The sequence below is a fragment of the Lepidochelys kempii genome, chromosome 1, assembly GCF_965140265.1.
Source record: "Lepidochelys kempii isolate rLepKem1 chromosome 1, rLepKem1.hap2, whole genome shotgun sequence".
Classification (NCBI taxonomy): Eukaryota; Metazoa; Chordata; order Testudines; family Cheloniidae; genus Lepidochelys; species Lepidochelys kempii.
The window spans coordinates 343,041,970-343,060,626 of record NC_133256.1 but is presented as its reverse complement, the minus strand read 5'-3'; the positions used below and the strand labels follow the sequence as shown (position 1 = coordinate 343,060,626).

At 49.2% G+C, this 18,657-nt stretch overlaps 1 protein-coding gene across 1 annotated transcript in view; it reads left to right on the top strand.

Moving 5' to 3' along the window:
• Positions 1–18,657, top strand: part of PLXNA4 (plexin A4) — a 578,455-nt gene that overhangs the window by 521,004 nt on the left and 38,794 nt on the right. The window contains exons 24-25 of the mRNA XM_073328857.1: positions 7,932–8,091; positions 15,582–15,685. Coding sequence (XP_073184958.1) covers positions 7,932–8,091; positions 15,582–15,685 — 264 coding nt within the window. The remainder of the gene's footprint in view (positions 1–7,931; positions 8,092–15,581; positions 15,686–18,657) is intronic.

Genomic DNA, 18,657 nt, shown 5'->3' with positions numbered 1-18,657 from the left:
CTTCCACCCCTTGGATCTTGTTCTGCCTTTTTCTGATAGACAGAAGAGCTGTCAACTCTCAGAAATCTCTTCCCTGCGTACGTACTTGCAGACCAGGACCAAGTCCCCCCTTGACCTTCTCTTGGATAAACTAAGTAGACTGAACTTCTTATGTCTCTCCACTAGAAAGCAGGTTTTCCAGACCTCAAATCATTCTCATAGCTGTTTTCTGAACCTTTTCCAGTTGGTCTTCACCCTTTTTGAAGTGTGGAAACCAAAACCAGGACTCCAATAATGTTCTCTCTAGTGCTGTATACAGAGTTAATACCACCTCCCTACTTTCACTTGATATTTCCCTGTGCGTGCATCCCAAGTGCAGTGGGAATGCAAGGAGAAACCCACCCCAAACTCCTTAAGCTACGCTTTGATGTTTAGAGAAAAGGGGTTGGGGGCAAGAGAGGGCGAGGAAATAGGAAAGAGAGAGAGATTAATTGCTTTGCTAATGTGGTGAGGGGTGTAAAATAAGAGGAAGGATGTTCTTGTGGTCAAGGACTTGGACAGGGACTCAGGAGAGCCCAGGGTCAGGCCCCAACTCCATGTGTCACCATGGCTCAGTCCCTTAATCTGTCTGTGCCTCCATTGCACGTGTATAAAACAATAATTCCTCCTTTTCCCTGCTCTTTGTCTGTCTTGCCTGTTTAGATTGTAAACTGTTCAGGGCAGGGACTGTCTCACTACGTGCTTGTCCACACTTAGCGTCATGGGGCCTAGATCGCACTTGGAGAAACATGGAAAGGGAGAGAAAAATACAGACCCAGAAAGAAAGAGCCATCCTTTTCACCAAGGAAATCCCTCCAGTCTTTTATGGCTGGTGGATATAAAGCAGCCAGTGAGAAGGGGAAGTAATTATACATCAGCCTGAACAAAACTCTCTTCCATTCACTTGTGTGTTGTTTGATGTTAATCAGCTTTCCCTCTTACATCTCAAGAGCAAGCAAATATATCCCGATAGGAATCTTACCCGATTTACAGAGATCGACTATGGTAATGGAGATTAAAAAGAAGCAGAATACAAATGAGGCTTTCCTTCCTTTTGGTCTCTCTCTTGTTTCAACTGGGTTGTTTTTCCCCAATAAATAGATGTTGTTTTTGAGTTGTTTTAAAAAAAGAAACAAAGGAAGAACTGCTTTAGATTTCTGTTAATGTGATAGAAATGCCATCGAAGCAAATCCCAATCCCTCCTCTCCCTAAGTCAGCTGGTCCCCGCTGAAGAGTTTTGCACTATATCTGGATAGCAATCACGGAGTTTGGCGTGTGCCAGGGTGTGGCTATACGATCTTAATCCACCCAACACACCCAGGGTCCCTGGTACATGACACTTGGAAATGGCTGTTTGTAGCAATTGGCCATGAGGTGCCAGTCGAGGGTTTAGGAAGGATGAGGTTTTTTATATACAATGTTTTATTATTCATATATTTATTTAAATAATTACTGAAAACAGAATCAGGAGAAGTGAATTTAGGGACTCAGTATTGCCGTCAGGAATTTCTGACCCTCACGCATGTGCCTCGCTGACTAGGTTACACTGCTTGGGGCTGGTTCAGCTCCAAACCAGGTTGCCCATACCTGGCAGAAAAGTCCTGCCAGTCTATCTAGAAAGTGATGTCACAGAGTCCTAAAGTTCAAGGCCAGAAGGACCCACCAGATCATCTAGTTTGACCTCTTGTGTATGACAGGCCACCAACACCACCCCCAACAACCGAAATGAGAACAAAGTATTACTGCCCACAGGAGACTGAACTATGACGTGCCACAGGCAGAGAATAAGAGGGACCAAGGTGCACCAGGTGCTTGAGGTCCCTGCAATGACAGGGAAGTGGTTAAGTGAGAAACACCCAGATAATCCCTGCAAGTGACTGCACCCACATGCTGTAGAGGAAGGCAATGTCTAGGCATTGTGTAATGTTCTGTCTACTGGTGTGAATACCCCCTGGAGGCAGCAGGTACCTAAGGAGTCAATCAGTCAGAGAGTGCCAAAGGGAGCACAGATTTTTACTGGTCAGATGCTCAGCTCAAAAATAAGTTGCATCACAGTCGACGATGAGCATCTCTTCAAACTCTAATTCCTGTACATTCAGATAAATAGCACAGCGAGTGCTGTCTCTAATAGAGCCAGCTGGTGTTATGTGTCTTAATCACATGGGAGTGAACCTCTGCCTGCTTTACAATCCTTTTATAAAGCTCACCTAGGTTGTTCCGTATCTTAGAGCCATTAAGGTCCTAGCCTGCAAGGTGCTGAGAGCCCATTGCCTTCACTGGGAGCTGAGGGTGCTAAGACACTAGGGGGTTGGACTAGATGACCTCTTGAGGTCCCTTCCAACCCTGATATTCTATGATTCTATGATTCTATGTGAAGCCCCTCGCCCTGCACCACCTCCCTGCCTTCCTCTGCTGGGAATGAACAATGATTCGTCTCCTGTCTCGGCACAAATAACACAAATTGACACATATAATGCAGAGGAGCAAAGGCCCCGAAGTCCCTTTGAAGCTGTTGAGAGAATTTTGTAGTTAGGGTGTGTGTGGTGGGGTGTCCGATAAGGGTCGAGCGCGTGTCGGTCTCTGAGCGGCGTGTGCACACTGTGTGGTCCCTGCGCACTGCGACGGCTCTCGCACTAATAGCCTAATCCCTTAACGTCGGTTGACACCGAACCCTGTTGGGAGAAAAACGCTCCAAGCAGCACTGGGTTAAGGCCCGTCGGAGGGAAATAGGCCACTAATGAGGCATAAAAGGGCTCTCCCATGTCTCTCCTCTTTGGGGATTACCTCCCACATTGATTTCTGCCAAGCACTGCCACTGAATGCCTCCTTCCAGCCCCACCCTGCCATCGCTAACCCAGAGCGAAGAGCAGGAGAGGAAGGGTTGGCACTCCCCCACTGCTGTCCTCTGGGTGCAGTTGTCTCCATATGACAGCACAGATGTGTCCAGGCCTCAGTGCAGTTCAGTGTAAATGTCCCCAAGATGTGATTATAATTTACCTAGAAGCCCCAACTGAGAACAGGGTGCTGCATATACACACAGTTTGGGATCAGCATGTGCCCGAAGAGCTTGCGATGTAAGCAGATAAGGGACTGGAAGGGAACCAGAGGCACAAAGACATGATATGCCCAAGGTCACCCAGCAGCTCAATGGTAGGGCTGGGGTTAGAACCCAGGTCTCCAGACACGTGGCCCTGTGCTCTGTCCATTAGACCATGCTGCCTCCATAATTGGTGCCCCGTTTGCTCCCTCTCAGCAGAGTCGTCACCTGTCACAGTGTGGCGTTACACAGTGGGGACTTTCTATCAGCTGCAAAGCCTTCCCTCAGCTCTTCCAGTGACCTCACAGGAGAGGCCTGGGTAAAGCAGGACAGGCGACAAGGGAGGGCAGAAATGTCTCGTCTCAGGAGCTGTCTGGCGGTTCTCTGCAGGGCTTGGGGACAGGTTGTGAATGGCTGGGGGCTGGCTGCTCATGCGTTGGTGTGAGTATCACAGTCTCCATGAAGCACACAGCCCAATAAAGCAGTGCAAGCCACCAGGAACCTCCCCCTCCCGGCTCTAAGGAATGTGCCTCACTGGACCACTGTGACGGTCCTGGGGTCCGCGTCACCCACGGCTGCAATGGAAAGTCCCCAGGCACAAGCTGCTGGCAAGCTCTGCCCTAGCATGGGGACTGGAGCTGTCCCATGCAACCAATACATGAGTGGAGCCAGTCCTGGAAGGGGTGGAACCAGGCCAGGCAGGGGATGCTCATCTACTGATCAGCTTCCTCCAGAGGGTTCCTGTGGCAACCCCGCCGGAGTTTAAAGCTGCCCTCCCCAGGCAGAATCCCTCCAGACATGCATGGGGTTCGGTCTGCTGAGTGGGACTGAATCTGGCCATTTGTATGCTGGGGGATCATGTGGACCCTGGAGAAACCCCCATTGGATCCCACAGCCTACATGAAAGGGTCAAAGGAGATGTCCACCAGCCCAGGGCGTTATGGGTAGGGCCCTACCAAATTCACGGTCCACTTTGGTCAATTACATGGCATACATTTTAAAAGTCATAAATTTCATGATTTCAGATATCTAAATCTGAAATGTCACAGGTTTGTAACTGTAGAGGTCCCAGCCCAAAAGGGGCTCCCGGGGCTCACAAGGTTATTGTAGGGGGTCGTGGTATTGCCACCGCTGATTCTGTGCTGCCTGCAGAACTGGGCCCTTGACCAGCAGCCGCCAGTCTCCAGCGACCCGGCTCGGAAGGCAGCAGCACAGAAGTAAAGGGTGGCATGGTATGGTATTGCACCCTTACTTCTGTGCTGGCGGTGGTGGGGCGTTGACTTCAGAGCTGGGTGCCTGGCCACCAGCCGCCGCTCTCCGGTCACCCGGCTCTGAATGCAGTGCAGAAGTAAGGGTGGCAATACCATGACCCCCGTACAGTAACCTTGTGATCCACCCCCCATGACCGCCTTTTGGGTTGGGATCCACAGTTTAAGAAACGCTGGCCTCCCCCTTGAAAGCTATATAGTATAAGATAAAAGTACACAAAACAACAGATTTCACGGGGGAAGACCAGATTTCACAGTCTGTGACGTGTTTTTAATGGCCGTGAATTTGATTATGGGGGATGCTCAGAGACTCATTAGGGGCATCTCCGGCTTTCCCACTAGGGAGTGGACGGTTCACCCCCCAGTTGCAATGCATGGAGGAAGTTCATTGTCTAGAGTTAGCTCCAAGCCGCAGGGCTTGTCTCTTTGAGTTTTTGGTCCCTGAGAACTATGGTTCTGGCCTTTGCAAGTACAGGGAGGTGACTGATGTAATGGTTCCCTTTCTGCGTTTGGTTTGGATTTCCTGCAGAGATGGGTTACGTTCCCAAAGAAGAGCGTTTGGGAGCTCCTGCCCTGGTCTTTGAAGAGCTACCCCCAAATGAAGTCTTGTTCTCCCCTTGTCCCTCCAGCATGACTGGTCTGGGAAAGAAAAAAGCGAGGGGTGATGTGTACAAGGCATATCATAGAACGACTGGTCCAGAGGGAGTTTTTCTAACACCACAAGGAGAGGATGCCCCATGAAATTCAAAGGCAACAAAGTTAAAACAGCTTGACATCTCCCTAGGGTGCACATCACAGGTACTATCCAAGTGCTTATACAGCATCACACAATGGGCGTTACTGGGAGTTGATATCTTCCTCCAAAACAGGTGGCATTAGTCACCATCAGGGACTGAACAGTCATTGCTCTGTCCCATTATGAGAGTACCTGTGCGTCTAATCTCTCCCAACCCCATTCACAGTTTAAGGGAGAACATCCATTCCCATCCCCACCCTGAGGACCTTTTCACTGGAATGGGCTGTGATGGGCTGGACTAGGCATTTGTCGCCCCGTGCTGTGGCACACACCACTCAAAGAAACAAATTTAGACCTCCAAGAATGGCCTAAGGAAAGCCCACCCAGGATCAGTTGCAGGTAGAACCAGTGAGAATTGGTCCTCCAGCAGCCAGAAGGGCTGGGAGCTACCAGAAGCCAATCAGGGCCCAACCAGCAGGTAAAAAGGGCTGGCTGCTTCCTCCAAGGGTCAGTTCTAGGTGATGCTGTGGTAGAGAAAGAAGGAGCCTCCCTGCCTTATCCTGAAAATCCCGAGCTGGTCAGGTGCCTATCTCTAATTGCACCTTTTGATTGAGTCAGCAAAAGGCTGTTTTGTTTCCATTGTCAAATGTGAAGCCAGGTAGCCACCTCGAGTTTGGACATCAATGTGGCTGCTGTAAAATTAAAGGGAGCTTGCTGCAGGCAAACCTGAGACACAGACATACTGCTGTGCATTCTGACTCCCCTGTGAGATCTTGCCATGGGTGGCAGGATGGTAAATAACCAGCATGCTGCATCAGGACCGCTTCCAACATCCCTTGCTAGGGATAAAATCGACAGGGTCCATTCTCGTCAGGGTCAGCTCAATCCATCATGCGTCCACTATCAATCAAAGGAGCCCTGTGCTGTTCACTTTGTAGGGGAAACACCTGAGCAAGAACTCCTCTCTCAGGATTTTTCACAAGAGCTAGGCTTTGCCCAGGTGTCCTTGATCAAAATTTCCCATCCCCGGAGTTGTGCAGCGTGATAGGTGCAAGTTGATCACACCCTGCGGTGGCTTCATTTTAGTGGTGCTCTTTGTAAACATCTGTGAGATCCTTTGAGGTGAAAGATGCTATAGAAATCTTACTTGTTATTTTATTATTTGATGGTTTATTAACTGAATTTATGCTTTTCCTACACTCTTGGAGTGACACATAAATAACTGTATTATAATCTTATTAATATCTTACATTGATATTGCACCATTCATTTAGAAGATTCCAAAGCCCTTTGCAAACAACATACAGTGACCACTGAAAAGCAGCTGCCTCTGGGGTGACTGCAGCACTGCTCAGTAGATCAGGACAGGAAGTGAAGAAGAATCCCATATCTAGTGAATCCTGGAGCTATGAAACACTACATGGGAATTTACAGTCAAAATAATTTGGCCAGGACACCAAGATTAACACTCCTGCTCTTGTAAAAGGGCCATGGGAACTTTAACAATCGCATGCAACCTGCAGCTCAATTTAACTACCCTCCAAAATATAAAGGTGCCTTAAGTTTATAGACGTTTATACACTTCACCCTCCCTCGCCGAGAAAAAAACAGAATGCTGAACTTATAAATGTCTGTGAGTTAGTGGCCAAATTTCGATTACATTCTGTGTGTGACTTTAAGACATCCCCTCCCCCTTCTGGCCCCCATCTGCTTTGCATTTAGCTGTTGCACAGAGGCTGGGGAGCAGATGCTGTTGTCCTCCGAGGAATCAGAGGCCTCTTTAGTTGGGTAACGTTTCTTGTGCCAAGTGCCAGAGCAAGATGTAATTATTCAAGAATCCTTGTATTTCCAAGTAATGGAATTCACCTGGTGCAGAGGCTGTACGGCCTGTCACCTCATTTTGCAGAAGAGTTTGGACAGAAAACAAACTAGGAGTTCAGGGATTCAAGACCATGCTACCTGAACATTCGAACCAAGGCTGCCAGTGCAACCCAAGGAGGCGTTTATTGAACTGTGAAGCTCTCTAAGGGGCTGTGGAGGACTTGGAGGATTATTAAAGGGCCCAAGGTCCTTTCAACTTTTAGGTCATCAGTTCAGATCTAGCCCAGGGTCAGCACTGATGGAAAGCTGTGAGCATTTTGTCAGTGGCTTGTGTGAAATGAGTTGGTTGGTTGGCCACTGTCCCGTTCCTAATGGGACAAGTATCCTGATGGCAAATGCAGAGCTGGCAGTAATGGGCTCCTGGATCGCAATCACAGAAGAGAAGCCAAGGTGAGGCTCAAGGAAATTCAATGTAAGGACTGCCACTTTGATGAGATAGCTGGGTATTGTGACTCCAACCCATTGGGAGAGGTCCCCATGTAGTGGGGAAGGGGTTGAAGAGAGATAGACAAGGAGAGCAGACAGCCATCTGCATCCTGCTTGTTGTAAGATCCTGAGCAGGCAGCTGGGACTCCAGAGCATCTAGCTAAGGGCCAAACCCTGCTTCCATTAAAGACAGTGAGACATTTGCCTTTAGCTTCAGTGGGAGCAGGAGCAGACCCTGTGTAATGCTAACCGACCCTGGTGTAAGGGAGTGTAGGCAGCCCCGTTGTGGATTAACCGATATAGACACCTTGTTTGGAACCAGATCCCTGGGTCTCCTGTGAGGGAGAAGAATGACCAGGTCCTCGTTAATGAGCCATGCAGATGCTGAGCATGATTCTTGTACCATTCCTGGCTAGAGTCACCTGAAGGTTTGTCCTGGAGCCATCCATGCTGTAGGACCCAGTGGCTAGCTCTGAGCTGTCCAGGAAGGAGTAGCGATGAGCAGCTCCCATGTCTTCACCAAGGGTCTGGCTTTTCTCACTGCCACTCTGTCTCCCTCCCTCAGGTCCTGAGCTGCGTGAACCCCGACAACGTGAACAGCCCAGAGATCCCCGTGAAGATCCTCAACTGTGACACCATCACGCAGGTCAAGGAGAAGATTCTTGACGCCATCTTCAAGAATGTGCCGTGCTCCCACAGGCCCAAAGCTGCTGACATGGACCTGGGTATGTGAGCATGTGGCCCATCACGGAGGGGGGAGGGGAGCAGGGAAGGCTGTAATTCAAACCCATCTGGGCCCTTGTGTTCAGTTCTGAGCACTACCTCACCAGACAGAAGGGGACTCACTGCGGCGTGTTCAGAGCAAAGCAGCAGGAATGAGACGAGGCTGGAGGGATCAATAACTGGAGACACGAGACCCTCCCTGCCCTCAAGACCATACACCTCTGCTCCTCCTGCCTCAAGGACAGCCACAAAGGGAAGAGCAGCCTGTGTTCCCGCCCCTGCGCAGAGGAGCCCAGCTGGCCAAGGACTGGAAAGGGTCGCTGCAGCCCTGAGAACCCTAGAGCCCAGTTGCCCCATCCTGCTGGAAAACCCCCAGGAGTGATGGTGATCTCGGTTAGGTTCCTCTTGCTGAGATTTCTTGCTACGCCTTCTGTCAGGGTGGAGGGTTCAGATGGGGTTTACACCCTCACTGAGACAGCCAGTTGGCCCAGGTAGTATTGATTTCCAGCCCCAAGCCCCACTGGCCACAGGGATGGGTGATGTGACTCCCTGTGGTCCCCAACCCACCCCACCCGCTGCTGGCTGCCTACCCTGCCTAGATCCCACAGTAGAGAGCAGCAGGGACAAGGGATAGTGCCAGGAAAGTAGCTGAGTCTCCTCCCTGCCTAGGAGCGGCAGATACGCACCCAGGGCTCCAGAGTGGTGTTCGGCTTCTCTCTACATTACATTACTGCCTCAGAGTGTTATAAACCAAAGGACTTCACAGAGCTCATGCACTTTTCACCATGACACGTTGTTTGCTCTGCAGCACTTCACTCGGCTTGGAGAATGGAGCGAGACATGTCCATTTCAGTTACATGTCTAGTCAGGTTCATATTGCTGTTCTCATGCACCGGCTCTCAGCTATAGTGTTTAGGGTTGCATAAACAGAAACCTCTCCTAGCCTAGATCTGAAGTGAAAGCTGAGAGATCTGCAATCAGGTATAACAGCAGGTCCCAGATAGCTCCTCTTGGGTTCTAGCAGGAGGACAGAATGACAGGACACAGCACTGTACTAAGTGCTGCTTAGGGCCACCCTTATGGTTCCTGGTAGGGTACTTGGGATTTCATCCTGGGAGCAGACTAGCCGGAATTTTCCCTCTGTGACCTTAAATGAAAGAGACTTGAGTGGAAAATTATGGAGTCTATAAAATCCTGCAAAAGCAGACGCGAAACCCAGAGGAAAAGGAATGGACTGATGCCAAGAAACCATTTAGGATGATAATGAAGGCAGAAATGAGAGGTCAGGGATTGAAGTTAAGTTGGGAGGAGGAAAGAGGGAGGAGGAGAGGGATGCCTGTCAGCAATTGCAGCAGGATTCTTGCTCACAAAGGGTGGTTAAAATAATGGAACAAGCTGCCAAAAGCAGCAGCAGTAAAAACCAAATCGTATAAATTAGCAAGAATGAACCCGAGATGTTTTTGGAGCGGACGACTGTCAGCGAGGGACTGGATGAGGGTGAGAGTGAGGCCAGCCAGGAACTGGAGACCGGGGGTGCGGCGGATTCGGGCCGGATATATTGACCCAGGCCTTGTGCCGGGCTGGGGCCAGGGGAAACATTAAGTTTGGATCCAAGGGTGGGCACTGACAGAGGGTGCTGGGATCTGCTGGGACACTGCGGAATACATAGTGGCATTGGTAGGACAGGGAACCAGGAATTCCACAAGCACTATGAGGGGCTGAGGCTGGATTGGAACCACCTTGGACAATGATGATCTCTAGGGGACAAATGGGCTATGTTCTAAGGCTAATTTGCTTTGGCCTTAATCAGCTAGGCCTGAACAAGACCCCCAGATCCCATGCCCTCTCCAAACTGAGGGCAGGTTTAGATCCAACTCTGAACCTCCGAGCGTGGACCTATCTCTCAGCTGGATCTGAACCAGAACAACCTCCCCCTCCCCCGCTTCCTAGAAGAGTTTGGATTAGGGCCCTAATGAGCTGTGTGATCTCTGCTCTGGTCCTTACACATGTGTTGGAGCTGCTGAATGATTGGGGGCGGGTAGGATAGTGGGATCCAGTGGGGATTAACAGGCATTATACACACCTGCCCCCAGGAAGGAAGAACTTTTCATGCCCGTAAAGGGGCTGATTAATAAAGAGTTTATTGACATGAGTCATCCGCACTGAAGATGGAAAAGACCTAGGCATGCCTCGTCCAGGGCAAGCCTGTTCCCAGCATTGAGTAAAGCAACAGGCTTTCTTAGCTCACCTGCTAATGAGGATGGAGGAGTAACTCTCTTTGGGGGAGCCTGGTGGGGAAGAGGGGTGTATGTCCAGAGGGAGTCACAGCCATTCCTCACAGGGAGACAGAAGCTCCTTGGAACATGGGGTCCTTTGATGATAGTGAAAGGAACACAAGGTGGAAAAGTGGGGGGGTCTGCTCTTCGGATGTTCATAGTCTAAGTCAGTGCTACTCAAAGTGGTGGTCTGCGGACCAGTGGCAGTCCGCGAGCCATCTGCTGCCGGTCTGCGCAAACATTGGGGTAAAAATTGCCAGTCCCCCACATCAGATAGCTTGAGAAGCACTGGTCTAAGTGACCATAAAGCTCTGGGGATCAGTGCAATCCTGGTGTGAGCACTTCGAACAGCAGGACTCACCGGGTGAACTTCTCTTGCTAGCGTTATGTAGGAGGTCAGACTAGCTCTCAGTGGTCCCATCTTGACCTTAATCTCCATGGGTCTCGGAAGAGAAAAACAGTTTTGCATTTCCAGGGCTGCTTTGCAGGGCTCTCTGTCCAGGGTGAGGGCCCATTGCTTAGATGGAAGGAAGCATTTTAGTCCAAAAGCCAAATTACTTAAGGCTTCTTTTTACAGCGCCCATTTCAAAAATCCTAACCAAAGCAATAGCCACATCTTTAAAAGAGCATTCGGGGGTGGGGGAGAATCCCAAAACAGACTCTCTCCAAACAAAGAAATTCCCCCCTTCCTGTGCTCTGGTTGCTTTTAACAGGGAGTATAGTGCTGGTGGAAAGTGATGGGTTGACAGCCCTGGGCAGTGGACAGGTACAGCCCGGACAATAGCAGGGCAAGTGCCCCTGTCTGTGTGCTGTGACCTGGAAGGATCAACTCTGGGGTGGGGAGTTCATTTAGTCTCTATAACCCATTTGAATTAAACACTAATACAGGAGCGGGACGGCCCTGCACCGACATGTTGATGGACTAGATGGGGCCTAGTGGGGCTCTTCCCTTTCTCACATCTGCAGTGGGAGTTCTTGGCCCCTCTGCCCACCAGCAGTGCCAACCACTTCCTGTAGCATAGGGAGGAAAGGCTCCACATCTCATGTCTAATCCCCTGGGCTGGCCCATCCCATGTCTGGCAATCACTGTTAGGTGTGAAAAGTGTCCTGCCTACTCCAGCACTTCGGTACCAAAGTAACTAGTGATTTTGGGTCCCTTAATTTTTGGGGGTGCAGCTTGAAATGCTTTAAAGGGGCCCAGGTTTCAGAAAGTGCCCAGTGCACACCCTTTGAAAATCAGGCCCCTTTAAGGCACAAGGAGTTGGGGGCCCAAAAACTGAAGCATCCAAAGTCACTAATCACATCAGAATATCTTGGCCAGGGCCTATTAGGGAGGGCACCCAGGGTATGGAGTAGGTGAGATACTCCCAAAATGCCTACGCGTTCGGGGCCTAGTAGTATTGGCTAAGCGTGTTACAATCAATGCCTTCCTTTAAAGAGCAAGGGTGGTCTCCTGGCTAAAGCCAAGGCCTAGAAGTCAGGGGGTTTGGATTCTCCCATGAACTCTTGATGTGTCCTTGGGCAAGCTCATCTAAGACACACCTGGGAGTGAGCTGACCAACGTTCACTGACTTTAAATGGGACCCAAGCACCTAGTTGCCCTTTTGTGCCTTTGAAAATCTTCCCCTGAATCTCTCTCTCTGCCTCAGTTTCCTCCTTGGTGGAATAGGGCTGTTAATGCTCACCTGCCTCAGAGGGGGTGTGGGCAGGGTTAACTCATTCCACTCTGCAGCACCACTGGAGAACCTCGCAGGGAAGGGGAAGTGGTTAATGGGATTAAACAGTAGGGCTCCAAGATTCTGGGCTTCTCCCTGGGAGTCCGCAAGCCCCACCCAGACATCAGATGCAGCTCAAATAACCCTCTTGTCAAAGGCCTCTGGAATTTCCCTTTTCCCTTGAATTAAAAGAGGTTTTTAAAAAATAAGTCATTCCTGCATGCAATAAAAGGGTACACTGTCTGCAAAATGAAATATAGAGTTCACAGCAACTGTCTCTTGAGTTTGCATTTACCGCCACTCCCGATTGGAAGGCAAGATAAAGATAATGGGATTTTTACCTCCCTCCCGCACTCTGGAAAGTACAAGTGAAACAAATTGGATTGGAGTGTGTCTCTCCTTTGTGCCATTGCTGTGAGGAGTGCGCTGATCTGATGGGAGAGGGGCCGGGGAGCAGCGGTTGAGGAGAAAGCTAACAATCTTCACTTAGTGCTGTGAATATGAATGCAGGGGTCACTTTTATCTCCTTCCTGTCCTCCCCGCATCTACCACTTCCCTTTCAACACTGGGAGTGACCAAGCCTGTTAGTGCTAGCAGAGAGGGAAAGGGTATTTAAGGAACAGTTGGGTAAACTGAGATGTTAATTACTAAAGAGGGTGTCTTTACTCAGACTAAACTCCCACTAAAGACAGTGGGCCATATTCTGGAGTCCCTTCTCAGCCCTCACCCAGATGCCAGCTGAAGTCCATGGCGCTTGGCCAGAGAAAAAAATTCAAGAAATCCTGAGTAAGAGCTTCAGAATTCAAACCTTCAGTGGATTTTCACCATTGGACATGAATGGCTCTTGTGTGGCTAGAAACATTCCCAAAAAGAAAAGGAGTTCTTGTGGCACCTTAGAGACTAACCAATTTATTTGAGCATAAGCACGAAAGCTCATGCTCAAATAAATTGGTTAGTCTCTAAGGTGCCACAAGTACTCCATTTCTTTTTGCGAATACAGACTAACACGGCTGTTACTCTGAAATCAGAAACATTCCCGTGCAGAGTTCCCAACCTAAACACAGCCCGTTGGGCTAGCCTGGGAGAAAAAGAATGAAACAGATGAGAAATAAATGTAAAATCAATGGGCCTGATTAAAGGGGCCTTAAAGTGGGTGGAAATGAGAAACCCTCCCGCACAGGGGATGCCCTGACCAGTGTGGAGCTGGTGTCATGGTTCTACATTAGCCCTGCTGCCAGTCCCCAGGAAATGGGGGAATCTGAGAGGGTGGCTGGGGGTGACTGGAGTGCACTGCACTATGGCTATTCTCTGCCCCCCCAGAGCCCGTCGGAAGCAGAGCATGAGTTAGATCAGCCCTGCACAGCCCTAGGATACCGGGAGGGCAAAGACAGACAAAAGCCATGTTTGCCCTCCGTTCCCGACCCAACCACAAAACTGAGAACTGGGCATGTCTGACTGCTCACCTAGCTATGTAGGGGTGTGTACGGCACCGAACGATTACAGTGCCACTGCCCAGGGATCCTGCTTTTTTTGGGGTGGGGGAAGGGGATTAGACACAGGAGCAGCCAGTGCTGGCAAGGATCAGGGATCCAAGGAGGAAAGCCCCAGGAGGCACTGACAAAGTGGCAGTGGACCTCTGCGCGGGACTCTGTAATAGAAAGAGCTCCTTCCGGATGCTCCTCCCCTCCCAATGCTCCAGTCCCTGCACCACCTGGGTCTTGAACAGCTGGGCTCTGGGATTCTTTGCAGGTGTGGCTAGGAGCAAAGGGTCGTGCTTTGACAATACTGTGATACCGTGGGTGTGATTTAAGGAGTTGGGATAAATCCTGGCCAATATGGGGTCATCCCTAACCATGGTACCCATTACTGACCAGCCAACTGCTACATCCTTGAGAGATCTCTGTTCTCAGTGACATCCAGCAATAAACACTCAGCACCTGATCTTCTGCTAATTCAAATGAATAGTAAAAGCAAGGGTCAGTTTTATGAGTAAAGTTTAATTATGGGATGAGAAAATTGCTGAAACCAAAAGAAATTTGCAACAACTCTTGACTTTTTACATTGGAAGCAGTAAAGACAGTTGGCAGGTGATGTTTCCACATTCAGAGGTTCATTTTAATTAACTCAAGGACATGGGTATGGTTTATGATGACCAGGCTCGTGGTTAAACTGTATTTGGCAGTGACTGCGATGGTTGAACCATGGGTGGTTCTTTTTGCCTTTGGTTAAACCAAAGTTGTCTATGGCTAACCCATGGTTGGCTGTAGTTTCTCCCAATTAAACTACAGTTTGACATCTTTGGTCACATTTATGGTACTATTGGCTATTCCCACACATGGTTAGACCAAGGGCAAATAAGTCAAGTCTTCAATCTGAGGGAAACTGGGACTGTCCCGTTCAGATGGAGGTATGTATCAACCCTAGTTTCAATATAAGATTCTCTCAAAGGCAGCCACCAGATGGGACTGCCCAGTAAGAAGAATGTAGAGACAGTTACCAGCACCACATAATCATTCAAGCACGTGGCATTTAGATACCATGCTGATAGGCATTAAATTAGATGTCTGCTGTAGCTGGTGAGAAACAGGATCCCTGTGCATTTACATGTGGCTAGGTAGGGTTGTGTTGGAAGAGGCAGGGTGTTACGATGGGCAAGGCGTGGGATTGGAAGGCAATAAGCTTGGGTTCTGTCTCCAGCTTTGCCCCTGGCTGGCTGTGCACTGCTGTCTCCTCGTCTGTAAAGGAGTGGCAATGGGCCTCCCCATCTCTACAGGCAGCGCTTGGCGATCTGTGGACGAAAAGTGCCATACAAGCACCAATATTGCTCGAGCCCAGCGGTCCACTTGGTGCTGTGCAAACCACAAAGGACAGCACCGTCTACACCCAAGGAGCTGTCACTCTATGGCTCGGATCATCAGCTGACATCAATCAGCTATACCTTGCAACCCAAAAAGGCCATGGCCCTATGACCAGACTCAGAGGCCCCTGGGGTCTATGGGCAACAGCTACATGGCATGATCCCAAAGGCTGAGCTCGTAGGAGCTGTTTTGTGCTCATCTCAGCCAGGAGTTAGACTTTGGGTTCATGGGTGTGTGTGATGAATGGTAGTGGGATATATGTGTTTTTATCCCAGGCAAGCAAACCCATTCAGATAATGTAAGAACTGACTCAGAACTTTGCCATGTAGCCTATGCTTTCGGATACTTCTCTGAATCATCTCCCTGAATCTTTGAAGGTTCACCTGTCTCTGGTTTGCAGGGGTATACGTGGCATGGGCATGTATGTGGAGTGTGCCTTTTTCTGTGTGTGTGGGGGGAGGTGTCGTGTGCATCTCTGTGCACTATGCATATCTTTGGGTCTCTTGTCAGGTGTTTGTGGGCAGGTGTTGTCCTGCTTGATGGTATGTGGTCTCCATGTTGCATGTGTAAGGTGTATGCTGAGCTGCCTCCTTCTTCCTGGGACTCTGCAGAGCAGAGTGAAATGTGCCCTTTCTCGCTGCAGAGTGGCGGCAGGCAAGTGGGGCCCGAATGATCCTGCAGGACGAAGACATTACCACCAAGATAGAGAACGACTGGAAGAGACTCAATACCTTGGCACACTACCAGGTAATGAGACAGGAGCCCTCTGCCAGGGACACAGGCCTGGCCAAGTTACCTGCCTCTGCTGGGAGGGTTCAGTGCCAATCAAACAACTGGACTGGCACTGCCAAGTACTGCCACTCTCTGCCCCAACCCATCTACCCCTTCTTCAAAGGCCACTGACAGAGCTCACCCCAGAGATCATCAAGGTTGCACCATCTGGTCTCCTAACACAGTCTCTTTGCACCTCCTAACACAGTCGCTTTGCACCTTCTCTCCTTCTCCACAGGAGTGTTACACTGCTGCTCTCATCATCTGAGCAGCTGCTCCCCTGCCAACCCTGTCTGAGATCTGGGGCTGGAACAAGCAAAGAGCAATCCCAGACAATGACGCCCTGTAAATAAGTTCCATCGCTCCCCCCTTTCCCCCACAGACTGTTTCACTACAACACAAACAGGAGACTCTTTGAGCTAGAAAATAGGATAAGATGTTTCAAGCTGAACTAAGTAGCAGCTGCCCTGAATGGCTTTTAGAAAATAAATAATATAAACGTTCAATAAAAATGGCTTCTGCTATTATATTATGTCAGACGAGAACATGATTTGACATGATATGACATCATATTCTGCACTATTACTGACAGGTCTTGAAAAAATGTAAAAATAATGCCACTAATATTAAAATAAACTACAGTTTGAAACACAATTTTTGTTTTTGAAATGAAATTTCAAAATTTTTCTGAACAGTTTTGCTTCTGTTTCAAAAATACTTGTTTTTGTGGAAACTTTCATCAGAATCGATGCAATTTCGCACCAAAAATCAGTTTAGTTGAATCAGCATTTTCCGACAAAAACCTGTTCAGACAAATATTTGATGGCCAGCACTAACACCGACCTCCCATGATTCTCCTTTTAGTGAGGATTTCCCCCTGCCTACTCTGCTCTGTGCGATAGGCGGGGAAGAGGGCAGATCAGTGTTAGGAAGGGGAATAAAAGAAGGGAAAACAACTCTGCTTTAAGGGACAAAGATTGACAGCTACTCAGATACCAATCACTGGGAAGGAAGGGGCCCTGTACCTCTCCCCCAGGCCACTACTGCTGGCATTGTCCGTACTGACGTCAGTCCAGTGATACCTAATAAAAGCCCTCCTGCAAACTATTTGGTGTGGGGCTAGAGGGCGAGATAAGCCGCCACCCTCTTAAAGGGAAGGCTTGACTGAAGGCCCCCAACTGGCAGTAGATGAGATGTCAGGCTGCGGCTGGTGATTAGCATGGAGGAGGGGGCAGGGGAAGGCAAGCAGATTAGAAATAGATGGGGAGCGGAGATGAGCAGGACACAAGCTAATTCTCTCCCTCTGCAGGGGAGGGAGAATGACACATTTTCTCCTGGAGGGCAAGGCCACTGTGCTCCGGAGGATCTTTGACATTAGCAGCAGTAGGAGTTGGGGGCCTGTTGTCTGGAAGCAGGAGGATGAGAGGACGGACAGCAGTGAGGGTGCTGACCGGATCCTGGTTCTAGTCCCAGCTCAGCCACTCTGTCCCCATAGGGGGCGCCATTTCCCTGAGTGGATAATGATATTAAGAAGTGGGGACAGCTGTCCTTACCTACTGTTGGAAAGTGCTTTGAGATCTACGGCCGGTAAATGCTATAGGCCAGATCCTCAGCTGGTGTAAATCACTGTAGCTCCACTGGAGATTGTAGAGCCACACCAATGTACACTAGCTAAGGATCTGACACTGAGTACAGGGCTGGGAGCTCCTGAGTTCTAAGCACTGGCTCTCTGGGCATGTCACGTGGGACCAGGTTGCCAAAGACAGTTAGGTGCCTAAGGCTGTAGATAGGTGCCGAGTGGGATCTTGAAATGCACCTAACTCCTCTTCCTACATTGCCAAATCAGAAGGGCCCATTGGGATCACCTAGTGCAACCCCCCATAGAACCCACGCCAGAGAGCTTCCCTTGTTTGAGTCAGAGCAGATCTTTCAGAACAAACATCCAGCCTTGATTTAAAAATTGCCTGTGATGGAGAATCCACCACAGCCCCAGGACAGTTGTTCCGACGGTTAATCACCCTCCCTGTTAAACATCTGATGGCAGTGAGAGTTTGGTACTGACACGCTCTGGACAATCCCACTAGCTGCATCTTTAGTTGCCTAAATACATTTACAAACCTGGACCTTAACCTCTGAGTGCCCCATCTGCAATATGTGGATAATAGCACAGAGACCTTACTCAAGTGTTGAGAGAGCTGATTAATTAGTATCTGTAAAGTGCTTTGAAGATGAAAAGATTCTGCATAAGAGCTAATTATTATTATTACAGAGACAAGAGCTAGTGGCTCTTCACGGGTGTTTTTTTGGGGGGGGTCATCTTTTTATAACTTCTTATGTATCCAAGATGCTCCTGATACAACTTCGCTTCCACATTGGCTCAGAATTGCTTATTGTTTCACTTGCTTTTGAAAGGAAGCCACACAAATGCCTAGCTAATGGATTGGCAGGTTTGTCTCATTTCAAGAGGCTCTCTCCTCCTTTGAGATGTTATGTGAGACTTCCTGCAGCACAACAGATTTCCAGCCGCCATCTCCATGGGCAGAACAATAGAGACACCATTTCCCCCCTCTGTTGTAGTAGTGACAATGCCCTACTGGTGTGGCAAAGTCCTGTGCCCTATCAGGAGTCTGTGCATGTCTACTCTGATTTCTAACCTGATGTGTCTTGATCTTGAACCCCAAGCTCTAGCTGAACCCTATTTCAGACTCTTCAGACCATCTCTCATTATAAGAGCTTGTGTCATGGACCTTTTGAATGTCACGCTCCTGTTCTGTGGACTATTGAACAATTAGAAGAATTGGCACTTCCCTACTTTTAAAAGATAAGCCTGTTGCAATCTCTTGTCCATTATAAAAACAATCATGTGGGTATGGATCTCACGCTGGGCACTTTACAGACATGTACGAAGACAAGGCCCTTGACCTAATTCCATGTCCTTGTCCTACAAA